The following is a 14,297-nucleotide window of genomic DNA, read 5'->3' on the forward strand; positions in this document are numbered from 1 at the left end:
GGGCTCAGTTTAATTGGGGGATAATTAAGGAGGAGGAACACAGGGGGAAAGCTGCGTTGTTTGCAGGCTCTGATTGGTTTCTGCGGACCACCTCTCTGCATGGCTCATAAGCCAGGGGTTGTCCTCCCCTGCCCCGTCGGCACAGCACCTCTGCTTCACACACACCACAGCATGCTGGGGGAGAGCCTTGCGCACAGTGTCCTAAGCATTTCGTGATTGTGCTGGTCATTTCTTAGTCCAGGCATGGCTTGGTTTTCCCTAACTGTACATTTGCAGGAGACAGTGGCCAGCGTTTGTGATTGTTTGTTTGTTTGTTTCTCCACGTTAGGTTTGTTCTGACCATATTTACTGAACTGTAATTTTAGGTCTACCAAACCTAGTAAGAGAAAAATTGAACTTATATTTTGTATTTTTACCTCAGTTTTCTTCTAATTCGCTCTATTTTATTGTATTTTGCAAACACACAGCTACACGACAGTCTTTAAAACCTCTTCACTAAAGAAAGCATGGCTTTCCACCACTCTCCTTTAAACAAATTCAGACAAAACCACAACTCTACTTCAGCACATTCTCACCTGCTAAACAGTAGGAGTTTACTCTAGATCATCCATGAGATTCTACAATTCTCTGTGGATACAGTTATATCTTTTTCCTACAGGTGACAAACTTTTATGTTCACAGCAGACTTTCTGCTATCTTGTAGTTGCTCTGTGCCATCTCTCCCACTGTGAGACTGTGTGGATTAAGAGAATAAAGACCATTTTAATAATAGCCCAATCAAAATGTAATTAAGAAAGGTAATTTGGCATTATTAAAAATATTACATAATATACATCAAAGATAAAGTCTAGATATTTCTTACCATCTGCTACTTTGGATGATCAATTCTCTCCTCCAGTAAGATTTAAATGTTCTCATCAATATTTTGAAGCATGCACTCCTTTCTGAACCTCCTTGTATTTGCCTTATCATAATACATATCACACTGGATTAGAATCATTTGTGTAACTTAAGCTTCCTTTATAGATTTTTTGTTTCACAAGAATGGAAATCGGTTCTCTCTTATTCACTACTAGGTTCTAGTGCTCAGACTCTGACATATATAATAAATACGTATGGGAATAAATGAGTAAGTGGAAAAATGAATTTCTTAGAGGAAGAACCATGCATCAGACTTTCCTTTCTTTACAGCCTCTTGAATATTTCTTGTCCATTACTTTCCCTTTGTTCTATAATCTCTGAGCATAAATTTTATAGTTTGACTAGAATCTAAGATTTCATGTGTGTTCCGAGAGCCATAGTTACAATATGTCTTAATTCCCTTCCCTCAGCATTTTTTTAATTAATTTTTTATTTTTTCAGCATAACAGTATTCATTATTTTTTTGCACCACACCCAGTGCTCCATGCAATCCGTGCCCTCTACAATACCCACCACCTGGTGCCCCCAACCTCCCACCCCCCACCCCTTCAAAATTCTCAGATCGTTTTTCAGAGTCCATAGTCTCTCATGGTTCACCTCCCCTTCCAATTTCCCTCAACTCCCTTCTCCTCTCCATCTCCCCTTGTCCTCCATGCTATTTGTTATGCTCCACAAATAAGTGAAACCATATGATAATTGACTCTCTCTGCTTGACTTATTTCACTCAGCATAATCTCTTCCAGTCCCGTCCATGTTGCTACAAAACTTGGGTATTCATCCTTTCTTTCTTCTTTTTTTTTTTTTTTTTTACAGCTTTATAAACATATATTTTTATCCCCAGGGGTACAGGTCTGCGAATCGCCAGGTCTACACACTTCACAGCACTCACCATAGCACACACCCTCCCCAATATCCATAACCCCACCCCCCTCTCCCCCCCCCCCCCCCCCCATCAAACCTCAGTTTGTTTTGAGAGATTAAGAGTCACCTATGGTTTGTCTCCCTCCCAGTCCCATCTTGTTTCATTTATTCTTCTCCTACCCCCTTAACCCCCCATGTTGCATCTCCTCTCCCTCATATCAGGGAGATCATATGATGGTTGTCTTTCTCCGATTGACTTATTTCGCTAAGCATGATACCCTCTAGTTCCATCCACGTCGTCGCAAATGGCAAGATTTCATTTCTTTTGATGGCTGCATAGTATTCCATTGTGTATATATACCACATCTTCTTTATCCATTCGTCTGTAGATGGACATCTAGGTTCTTTCCATAGTTTGGCTATTGTAGACATTGTTGCTATAAACATTCGGGTGCACGTGCCCCTTTGGATCACTACGTTTGTATCTTTAGGGTAAATACCCAGCAGTGCAATTGCAGGGTCATAGGGTAGTTCTATTTTCAACATTTTGAGGAACCTCCATGCTGTTTTCCAGAGTGGTTGCACCAGCTTGCATCCTCAGCATTTTTTTAATGCCAAATACCCAATGTAATTTTTATCTTCAAGTCTACATCTGATGGCTGTCAACCTCTCTCATTTTCTGCTTCGGATTCGCATAGTAAATTTTGCTTTTACATTGTGTATTGATGATCACATCACATCTCTGTTGCTTGGACTGCATAAGCAATGTTTTTGTTTTTTTAACTTATTTAGCCAGCAGGAGCTTAAAAGCAACGTTTTTTTAAGTAAAGAAATTACTTTCCTTCTCCAGAGAAGATGTAGACGAAGCAAGTTCAAAAAGAAATCCAGTTAAATAAACTTTTGTCTCTGGGAACTGGATCCCCTGAGTTGGTTCTCAAGGTCTGCCTGCTTCACACTGACTGTCTGACCAGGTTTTCCTTTTGTGATCTACACTGCTTGAACTAAGGAAGGAATGACATCACAACATGCATTTCTCCCAGTGCTTCCTAAATGCACTGACCCCTTGAAAGTTTCAGAATGGCTTCTTTGTGCACTGGGAGGGACCATCTGGCTAGCTGTAGATAAACAAGTTTCAACATATGGGCCATAACACATACACAGCTCTGCTCTACTAGTGCAGAAAATTAAGAAAAGGTTGCTCTCTTGATATGAGAAACTCATGCAAAAGGAGCAGCACCCTGTCGTGGAGGGCCTGCCCTACACTGCACACAGGAGAGCTTAATTCCAGCCCCTTCTGTCCCACTCATTGAACATGTCACTTGATCACACCAAGTTTCCTCGATAGTCTCCTCTGAAAATTAACAAGGATATGAAGTAAACCCTGGCCTTCCTCTTTCCCTCCACCTCCTTCTTTCTTTCCCATTAAGAAATATTTTTTACATGCTTCCTACATATGTTGCAAGCACAGTGCAAAGTGTTGGGCATATTGATGAGGGAAACAGACACTATAATCACCCCTGAAGATGTACTAAACTATGATGGATATATACATTAAATGAATAATTGAAAACATGAAGAATATTCCAGACAGAAGGTGGAAAGCATGTGTGAAGGTCCTGAGATGGGAAGCATCGACTGTTGGAAAATGCAGGATTTTGTAAACATTTCTATCCCTTAAATGGAGGACTCTGCTGAGAGTCAGTGTTGCAAGGAAAATGCCTGCCACCTCCAGATGGCAACTCAAGCAATCAGTATATTAGCATAAACTATCTGAAAAATTGTCTGCATCTTCATTGATATTATGCCTATAATCAATGCATCTAATAAAACTGCATGAAAATATGATCACTAAAAACATATACAAGCATGTCAAGCACATGACACTGTGGCAAAGGCTTTAAGAATGATGAAACCATTTCCAGAAAACAGGAACTCTATGAGTGCCCCTGCTTAATATGAACATAACAAAACCAAACACTAAGTAACCATCATTAAGTGACAGCTTACAAGTACTGTTTCCTAAGCACCATTTCCCAATACCCAGCCCTGCAGGCTGACAGTTGACACCCCTGAGTGAGAAGAGACATGAGTCATCACAGCCATGCTTGCTGAACACTCATAAAATATGTGTAGAGTGTTTCTTTCAGTGATTTCCCCAATTCTGGGTTAAAACAAAAGCTGTACCTTTGGCACAAATTATGTCATGTGGGAAGCAGTATAAAGTGTCTGACATTTCTCTCATTCTCTCTCAGTTTCTACTCCCTCCTTCTTTTGGCAGCTATGCTCGTAAAGCACAGTGCACACTGGCCAGACCCTGTAGCCCAAGAAAGCAGAGTTCAATAACCAGGCGTTCAAGTCAGGCATGACAAAGAACAGATGTGAATAACTAAGGTCATGACCAAAAAAAAAAAAAAAAAAATTAAACAAACTTATTTAAAAACCTGAATCAACCCAATTAACCATAATGCCTTGTCTTTTACTACAGGAAAGGAACAGGACATTCCCTACACACTAACACACCATTCACTGTGTGATATGGCAACCATCTGAGAAACATATGTCTTCTCTCTAATGGCACATTTCTACAGAGTAAGGACCTGCTTTATCCATCTTTGCTCCCTTGATGTCCACAGTGCTGAATATGGCATAAGCCCAATAAATGCCCACTAATTAAGTCAAGGAATGAAGAGTCATTCTTAAAAAAAAAAAAAAAAAAAAGTTACGAGCTGGATAAATCCTCACAGTGAAACGCAGTAAATTATAGACGGTCTTAACTACCTGTTAGGATTTTAGCAAAACATACAAAACTTGGCCTTCTGCTGTTCTACATAGAGCAATATTCAAGATAGCAGACCTTCCATTAAAAATCGTTACTTAATTTGCTTTATTACAGCTACAATAACTTATTTGATGTAAGTAGTAAAACATTTTAAATTTAACAACATTTATCCGACCAGAATTAATCATTTAAATTATGAGTATAAGTATATACAGTCACTTTAGCAAATCCATGGTTCAGGAATCTGTACAAGCTTTGTCTGAGAGGACAGCGCCCACCTCCCCTCCAGACCCTTCCTTGTGTCTGGTGAGATGCAATGTTCAGTGAAGCAGAAGATATCCAAAATCCACATTGGAATTCCATAGTCTTCGGAAGAGAACAGCTACCTTTCTTGTAGGAAATAGTTTTCTCTGTCAGTTCTCTTTTATCAACGAAGCTTTGCGTTCACTTTCTCCCCTTGGAGGTAATCTTCCGATCCACCATGTTCCTGTCTTATTACATATTACTTGTACATTTTAAAAAAAAAAATATCTGCATAGGGCCTTTTCTGGTTCCTTACCTGCCTTAATGTCATACCACTTTGGGGAGGGAGAGGGAAGAAGAACAGAACTGGCCAGGCACACATTTGATTTAGGTTACAGAGAACACGAAAACAATTCTTCCTAAAGGAAGAGAATAGTGTTCTGAGTGTTTCCCAGTAGCAGCCCAGGCAACCTCCAAGTCACACGGTTCCCTTTAATACAACGCTGCCCAAGAATTAACAATGTGGATGCTCCATGTCTGAAAGCATCATAACCTTCCATGGAAACCTTTCTTATTCCCACACTTCCTCCCCAAAACACATGGTTATTGCCCAGCTTAGGAGCCCACCGCAGTTGTGTCAACCTGATATCTACGCCCAAAGTTTCATGCCCACAGCCATGCTGGTAGACAGCACAGTTCGGCGGCCCCTGCTCTTCATCCAGGTAGGTACAAAGCCTACCAAAGGAACCCCTCCTCGCCTCTCAGAACCCTTCAAAAGAAGTGTGAGTACAAGAAAAAGCTTTATTCAGGTTTGATGATTCTCTCCATCCTGAGATCTGTTCCTGAGTGATACCATAACAATACAAGAGTTCACAAAGAAAAGTACATCGGTGAGGAAGTCACAGGGACCCTGCAAAAAAGCGAAACTATTTGACAGAAGCTTGAACCAGACACTGCTCTGGGACATCATTTGTATTAGCTGATGACGGGATTCTGTTTTCTAACATGGACATGCAACACATTCAACGCTACGCTTACCACAGTTTGCTTGGAAAAACACACCCTTCTGTCCTGCCACAAAATACATTCTGTCTCATGAACGATTCCTGAATATTCACCACAATGCCTAGACTTGGAAGCATGGGAAGTGCGCATTGGAACTTTCTTCCATTTGTAGGGGCTTGGACGCACGCAAAGCACCAGAAACGGTTTCTTTTCTGGGACTCAGTTCTGTTTGTGTGCTTACCGCTGAGCTGATCTGGCTGTCTTAAACGGAAAACTATTCTCTTTGGCACACAACAGCACTGATCCACAGAAAAAGACAAGAGGTCACCATCTCTCTCACAACATGCTTTGTACAACAGATCACCCTGCTTGTCACGTCTCAGCCACCCCAGGAAAGGACAAGCCGCACTCCATTCGTGGCCTCAGCAAATGGTTGAGTTCTGTTTCCACCTCTGTCTTGCCTTGTTGATTTCGTTTTCATTATTCCACTTTTGATCATGAATCATGACTTTTTTTCCTACAGTAGTCAGAATTTTGTCTATAAAAAGAGAGAAAGAGAAAGAGAAAGGGAGAGAGAGAAGACAAGAAAATGATTTAGCAGAACCATAAATGTAAGTTTTCATTTTGTGGTGGGTAGATTTAATTTTGACAGCATTCAGTCACTTGAATCATGTGTGGTTTCTAAGGGGTTATATGAGCTTCTCTAAAAGGAAAGAAAGAGTGCTGTGGCTCTTTTCATAAATTTTATAGTGTCTCTAAGTTGCCAGTGCCTTAATATATTTACAAATCAGCCCCAGATAACCCATTTAGAAATTCACTTTTATAATACAGCTCTAGCCAAAAATGGCTCCACTCTCAAAAATCCTTGCAAAATACCACTGCACTTGCCCCACGTGAAAAGAATAACGACAACCACGTATGAGAAGTGTTCTTCCTTTCAAGCCCTAGAGGGTGCATCATAGAAAGACATGTGTGCAAAAACCAGAGAACCGCATCTCCCTCACTTCCTTCCTCCCAGATTCACAGAAGTGGCGTGAGTCATGGAGAAGTCTTGCCACCGTTGAGGGACAGTCTCTTTCTCCTGGGCAGAGCCACATTCCCACCAGATCCACCGTCCCCTAACTCTGTACATTCATAGGACTTCACTTACCAAACACTATCCACAAGCTTGAGACCTAGGTCTGTTGAGGTTCCAGGGCCTGGCACTGCACCCCCAGGCTTTGCCTCCCCAACCCAATAATAGTCCTACTCTCACTTGGCTCTCAGGACTGGATAGATGGGTTTTCCTGGTGAAAGGATCAGTTTCTCCATGAGACCCCAGCTCTCGTTTTCTTTGTCTGTCACTTCACAGAATGATGCCTAAAGAGAAGGACCATGCTTCGGCTCAAACCCCCTCCAAGGCTCCTGGGTTTGTTGGGAGTGGGCACCGGAAATAGCTGTATCCCCGATGATGCTCCCCAACTGTTCTTAGGCTGGGGCCTCCACCGTCTCAGCACAGAGGAGACACTGCACTTCCTTGCAGCTCAGCACTGCTCTACTTGGATTGGTTCATGAAATGGACTGAACCCCTTCAGCACCATCTCCCCTGCCCCCCTTCACCATCCACCTGTGAGGACACCACTGAACGTTCAGACATCCTTGGCCTCTTTCCTGGTCTCAACGCCACCTTCCTCGTGTGGGCCCTCATGGCAGGAGACCTCATTTTCATAATGGTCTCCTAACCCATCTCCCTTCTCCTATTGTGAACCAGTCTACACCACTGCCTTGGTCTCACCCCTGCTCCAAAGGCTTCATCTCTCTCTCCCCCACCCACACTGCCCAGCAGGCCCTCCGTGCTGACTCTAATCAACCCAGCTTCCAGGTACTGCTGAAGACCTGCCCCGTGTTCCTTATTTGCCTCCAACCACATCTGTGCCCCTCTGTCCCTGCTGTCCCATCTGCTTTGAGTAGGTCCAACTCTACCTTTCCCCAAGCTTATTTCTTATATACCTATCTATACTGCTTGATTTTTATTTAAAGATTTTATTTATTTATATTTATTTATTTGAGAGAGAGACAGAGCATGAGCACCAGCAGGGGGAGGGGCAGAGGAAGAGGGGCAGAGGGAGAGCAGTCTCCCCGAAGACGCAGGGAGCCAGACACAGGGCTTGATCCCAGGACCCTAAGATCACAATGTGAACCTAAGGCAAATGCGTAACTGACTGAACCACCCGGACATCCCTGTACTTCTTGATTTTATTTGGTGTTATCTGTATCTACTCAGAAAACAAAAAAGAAAAAACATGTTCAAAGAAGCAAGAAAAGCCAATTGCCTGCCTTTCCTATTCTAAAGAGATATTGCAAAGTGAGAATGTAGGCAACAGCAAAGCAAACAAGCTGTGATTATTACTCACTGATGATTTCATGAAAACAAGGAGTTGAATTACAGCTAGTTAATGATGAGGAAAATAGAACAGGGCGTGGAGGGGAACCCATGAAATAGCAAAGGTGTCGTTTGTTTCTGCCTTTAAGGCGACATCCCAGCACAGATACCCAGAGCTTCAGGGCCTTGGTGCTTCCTCCCAGTTCATACTAGGATTCATTCCTTTTCTTTTCCTTTTTTTTTAAACCACTGGTTTTCATAAAGAAAAGGAGGAATCACCCTGAAACTCCAAAGCTTCAGCACAAAGCCGGGAGCAGCGGATTGACAGAACTCATAAAGGAACCCAAGGTGACTCTGTCACAATTCACCACTGCAATCAACCAGGATTCTAAGAGGCTTTTTGAACAGAAAGGCAATACGATCACCAAGGAAAAGAAGGGAGAGGCGAACGGAGAGCTAGTTCAAAATAACTTCATAGAATTATTTTATATGGAAGTATTTAAAAAACGGCAACTCTTTTTCTCTTTTTAAAAATATTTTATTTATTTATTTAAGAGAGAGAGGAAAAAACGAAAGCTAGGGGAGGGGCAGAGGGAGAGGGAGAAGGAGATTCCCTGCTGAGTAGGGATCCTGACGCGGGGCTCAATCCTAGCACCCCGAGATCATGACCTGAGCTGAAGGCAGACGCTTAATCAACTGAGCCACCCAGGTGTGCCCAAAACTGCTTTTCTATATTGTTCACAATAACAGTGTCAAAGAACAAAAATCCTCATGATGTGACCCTTAAAAACAATTTATGGCAATTGAAAGCAACTCCGTAAGTGAGGTTGTCAAATTAAAAAGAAAAACACAAGAATCCCTGCTATATCACATTATCACACTTGGCTTTGTATTACCAGATTCAGATACTTGTGAAAAGGTGAAAGAGGTTATAACTTAGAACAGAGCAGGGAAGCAGGCACAGCTTTTCTCTCTGTCCACTGCCTACCCAAGTGCCTGCTGGACTCCTGAGTCTCTCATTGTGCTGATCAAGAAAATGGGAAGACATGGGTAGATATTTGGAAGGAGCAATACACAGTTTAGTAGAGCATTTACGCAGAAAAGAAAGGAAACCATTATGTAGGGATAGAGCCAAGAAGGTGGAGTTGGGGGCATAAGTGAACAAAATTAGAACCCAAGCAGCCACAGAGGGAGGAAAGGGCTAGAGAGACTGGAGGGAGGAACTTCAAGTCTGTAGGCTGGCCAAGAAGCATAGGCACTGGAGAGATGGGTCGGGGGGACAAAGGATCCTGAGAAGGTTTGCTGTGAGCTACGGGTTAGATGCCAGTCACTCTTCCAGAAGACTCCTGTAGAGTTATGAGTTGTTTGGGCTACCCAGCTGGTATGTACTGAAATGCAAGTATGGGATATTCTTTTTTTTTTTTAATTAATATACAATGTATTACTTGCTTCAGGGGTATAGGTCTGTGAATCATCAGTCTTATACAACTCACAGCACTCACCGTAGCACATACCCTCCCCAATGTCCATAACTCAGCCACCCTATCCCTACCTCCCCAACCCCCAGCAACCCTCAGTTTGTTTCCTGAGATTAAGAGTCTCTTATGGTTTGTCTCCCTCCCTGGTCCCATCTTGTTTCGTATTTTCCCTCCCTACCCCTCACAACCCCGACCCTGTCTCTCAAATTCCTCATATCAGAGAGATCATATGATAATTGTCTTTCTCTGATTGACTTATTTCGCTCAGCATAACACCCTCTAATTCCATCCATGTTGTTGCAAATGGCAGGGTTTTGGGGTGGGTGGGGGTTGATGGCTGCATAGTATTCCATTGTGTATGTATACCACATCTTCTTTATCCATTCATCTGTTGATGGACATTTAGGTTCTTCAGTATGGGATATTCTGATTACTAGCCTCTCACTAACCACGACTGCCACATCATCCCCCCACCTAACGCACTGGACTGAAAGCTTCCAGAAGCATAGACTGTCACCTCTTCATCTTTCCACCCCCTGACATGCCTGGCATTATGCCTTGTACGTAGCAGGCCTCAAAGGTTTCTGGAGAAAACCAGCCACTGAAGAGACTACTTCCCACCTCTGCCTTCTGATTCATCTCACCTGGAGCCCCTGGATCCGTCTCCATCTCTTCAGTGATTCCCGTTCTCCTATTCACAGAGATCCAGTCAGAAGCTCTCTTCTGTCCACACTAGGGTTTTGCAACTTTAGCATTATAGAATTTGTGGTGGGGTAATGCTTTGTTGTGGGGGAGCTGCCCCTGTGTTAGGCGATGTTGAGCGGTGTCCCACTGGATGCCGGTAGGTCCTCCCCTCTCCCAACTGTGACAACCAAACATGTCTCTAGACACCGCCAAATGTTCCCTGGTGGTAAAACCAACTCTGGCTGAGAACCACTTGTCTACACTAAAATCCCAAATTCCTGGGGCTAGAAAGGGAGAGTCTTCACAATCTGATCTCATTTTACCTTTCCACTCTGATCCCCAAATCTTGCCCCACCCCAGAGCTTAGCGCCAGCCTGACTGTCCTCTGCAGAAGACCCCCCACTGGTGCCTTTACATGGATGCTGTCTCTACTCTCCTTTAGCTACAAATGCTTGACTTCTTTCAGAGACATACTGGAGCCCATATCCTCCAAGATCTTCCCTGATGAGGGTTAGGGTAAGCTCTGAGTTATTTTCCTCTGCTTTGAATCCTTTAGCTTTTATTTTTTCCAACTTTCCATTGCTTTCATTATGAAAAGGATGGCTGTGCATACATGTGTGTTTACATTCAGACTGCCCAACAGAAATATATGCAGGACAGGAAAGACATCATGTATTTTCTGCATCCTTCACAATGCATGGCACAGTTAGGAGCAAGAATTTCAAAAGGAGTCCTCCCCTATGGAAAGTGAATAGAAAGCTACCTGGTGTCAAATTTTTTAAAACAGCAGTTATTCCAACTCTCTTAATGGAAATTTCCTGAAGTTAATGGAGATTTAGACCAATCATTCCAAATGATTTTCATATCCTATTATTATAAAAAAAATCAATAATTACAAATCAAACAGAGTGAGATGTAATGAGAGAACAGTCATTTTCTTACACCAGGGGCAGCAAACTATGACCTGTGGGCCAAATTCAACTGGCAGCCTGTTTTTGTAAATAAAGTTTTATTGGTACATGACCATCATCATTTGCTTACTTGTGTTGATGACTGCTTTCTCACTGAAAAGGCAGAGATGAGTAGTTTCAAGTGACTCACAGCTAGCCTAACACACTTACTATCTGGCCCTTCAGAGTAAAATTTGCTGACCCTTGTCTTAGACTAACAGGAAAACAAACCTAAGCCTCCATACTAGCTAACGACCCAGAGGCAAATATCCTTGGATGCTATGTTGGTGAAGTTAGAAAACAGGCTGCGTTCCTAGAGGTGTTCAGAGTCATTTGGGGGGGGTATCCTAGATTTAGAGCCTCTGGAGGCCATTGTGATCCATGAGGACACTTTGGCTTTCACCTGAAGCAAGGCTGTTCTTCTGGGACAGCTAGGGGGAAGAAGGTGTCCTTTGACATGGTTGTTACCCATCAATGAATCTAATATATGAAGAATTTACAGGGATAAGATTCAGATGAGGTGGGATCTAGACCTAGGGGTGCAGACCAGGTCTGTTACCTCTTCTGTCAAATGAAGGGCCTGGACAACATGGCTGACAGGCAGCCCATGGTTCTCTGGCTACTCCTGCCCACCAGGTCCAGTGAAGAGGAGTGCCTCCTCCTCTCATGCCCACCACCGCCCTCTCATCAGCATCAGCACCTTCCATCTTCCATTCCAGTTTCTTTGCTCTCAAACAGCTTTCAAACAGGAGGATGTTGCCTCTGCCTCAGATTTAAAGCAAAATCAGGGGGCGGTGTGCTAACAACCCTAATTACTCTATTGTCTCCTTCCTTCTTTACCATGCCAAACTCACTAGTCAGTGGGTTGCATGTGACACCCCATTCCTTATCACCACTGGCCCTCAGATCCCAGCCCCTGCCGCAACTGCAGAGTTACAGCAACAAAAAGCACCAGCATTACAAGAATGGGAGCTGCGGGACACGGCTTGGACGCTGTTTACGGGAAAGGGGTAGGAAACTCGACCTTCCTTGCCCATCACACCAGCTGCAATCCCTGGACATACCAGTCCAGTCTCCCAGGCCCTCTAAGTACCTGACTTGGGCTCTGGGAACTCTGCTGGGTAGAGGGCTGGAGTCCAGAGTATCCTGAATTCCAATCTGATCTGCTTAGTAGAAAATCGGCTGGCTACGGTTGCAGGGAGCCCTCTGGGACATGCCCAGAGAGGGTCCATATGGGAGGAGGGGGGGGAGGCGCGGTTGGAGATGGGGATAAAAGGAGAATAGTGATAAGTGACCTTACAGCACAAACTCAGGTCTCTCGGGCCTCTCGGCGAGCTTCAGGGCCTCGTGCATGCCTGCAGCCGACAGCTTGCGGTTGATGTTCCGGTACTGGCACTGGAGCAGGCTGCGGTAGGTGGTCCTCAGGTCCCGGTTGAAGAAGGCATATATAAAAGGGTTAATGAGAGAGTTGGCGTAGCCCAGCCACAGAAAGGTCCTCTCCACCCACAGCGGGATGCAGCTGCAGGCCGTGCCGCAGATGAAGGGTCTGGCGGTGGAGAGGAGGAAGAACGGCAGCCAGCACACGGTGAAGGCCCCCACGATGATGCCCAAGGTGGTGGCCGCTTTCTGCTCCCGCTTGAAGATGGAGATATTTTTCCTCTCGTGTTTGAGGAGTCTCGAAAGGTTGGCACACTCCTCCACCTCCTTCTGGAGCTTCACCATGCCGTTCAGGGAGATGCTGCTGTCCGGCTCCTCGGGCCGAGGGAAGCCAGGGAACTTGTGCTTGGCGGCGCTCTTCCGCGCGGCCTTGTAGATCTGGTAGTACATGAACAGCATGACGGACATGGGGATGTAAAACGCCACCGCCGTGGAGTAGATGGTGTAGCCAAAGTCCTGGCTGATCAGGCACACCTTGTCGTCGTTCACATTCTGAGCCCATCCGAAGAGTGGGGGTAAGGTGATGGAGGCCGAAAGCAGCCAGACAGACAGAATCATTTTCGCCATGCACTTGCCGTTCTGCCTCACGGGGTACGTGAGCGGCCGCGTGATCCCGAGGTACCTGGAGGACAAGTAGAAAGCGAGCACGTGACTCTGGGATCACTCCCGAGCAACCAGAGGCCGAAGGCTGCTACCAGGCTTTCTACCTCCTGAGCAGCTCCATTCCTCAGGACAGCCCTTCTAAGGAGGCATCATAACGCCCATTTTACAGCGAGGTAAACTAAGACTCAGGGACGTTACCTGCTTCCATCCAGGTCATAGGCTCAGGCAGAGGGACGGCCGCCCTCTGTCTGTAATGCCAGGCCATGCTTTTCTCCAACCTTGCAGGCTCTCCGATTCCCCACAGTCAGTGAACCAAAGGTTAAACATCCGTTCCCCCCCCATGACCACTGCCACTGAAATCAGCCAGGAACAAAATGTCAAGCTGACGTGGAATGTGGTGACACATCCTCACACATTAACCAAGGTCTACCACGCTCTAATATTACACACCCACTGATCTCCTGGGTTGTCTTAATTCAGACAGGCTTTTAATTCATTTTAACTTCCCTTTTGCACTGTGGTGAGAGCATTTCTTTAAGATCACAGAGATTTGTGAGATATTAAGGAAATTCTAGGGCTTTGGAATGGGAAGTAGCAAGTAATCATTTTTTTTTTTACACCCAGAAAATTCTCACATAAGAGTAACATCAGAAGAACAATTCTATAAAATAAAAACAGCCTACCTCGTCTCTCCTCTCCTGAGAAGGATCACAAAAAAGGGGCACAATTCTGAAAAATAGGAGGTGAAGCCAACATTTTTTCTGTGCTTAGTTCTACACAGAGAATAAATAGTTCTCCATCTCTGCCCATCAAGGATTTCCAATGCAAAAGAGATTCAGCAAACAGAAAACATACACAGCAAGATGTTTTTGCTAAATATTTAATGGTTTTTCAGCTTTCCAAATTTGTTTTCTTCTCTGTGTATTTAATGGTCTTAGCTTCTACTTTGGGAAGAATGCAAAGAGCCCGTAAGA

At 44.2% G+C, this 14,297-nt stretch overlaps 1 protein-coding gene across 4 annotated transcripts in view; it reads right to left on the bottom strand.

Moving 5' to 3' along the window:
* Nucleotides 1-608: 608 nt before the first annotated feature.
* HTR7 (5-hydroxytryptamine receptor 7) overlaps nt 609-14,297 on the bottom strand; it is an 85,221-nt gene continuing 71,532 nt past the window's right edge. The window contains exons 2-3 of one of the 4 annotated variants that reach the window (XM_047703433.1): nt 12,584-13,342; nt 609-733 (exon numbers count right to left, since the gene is read on the bottom strand). In XM_047703433.1, the coding sequence (XP_047559389.1) occupies nt 676-733; nt 12,584-13,342 (817 nt within the window). In that variant the 3' untranslated portion in view covers nt 609-675. Of the gene's footprint in view, nt 734-4,649; nt 6,348-12,578; nt 13,343-14,006; nt 14,053-14,297 lie in introns of those variants that run through there. The other 3 variants (XM_047703436.1, XM_047703434.1, XM_047703437.1) reach the window with 3 other exon arrangements.

This window comes from Lutra lutra, chromosome 14, assembly GCF_902655055.1.
Source record: "Lutra lutra chromosome 14, mLutLut1.2, whole genome shotgun sequence".
Taxonomy (NCBI): Eukaryota; Metazoa; Chordata; class Mammalia; order Carnivora; family Mustelidae; genus Lutra; species Lutra lutra.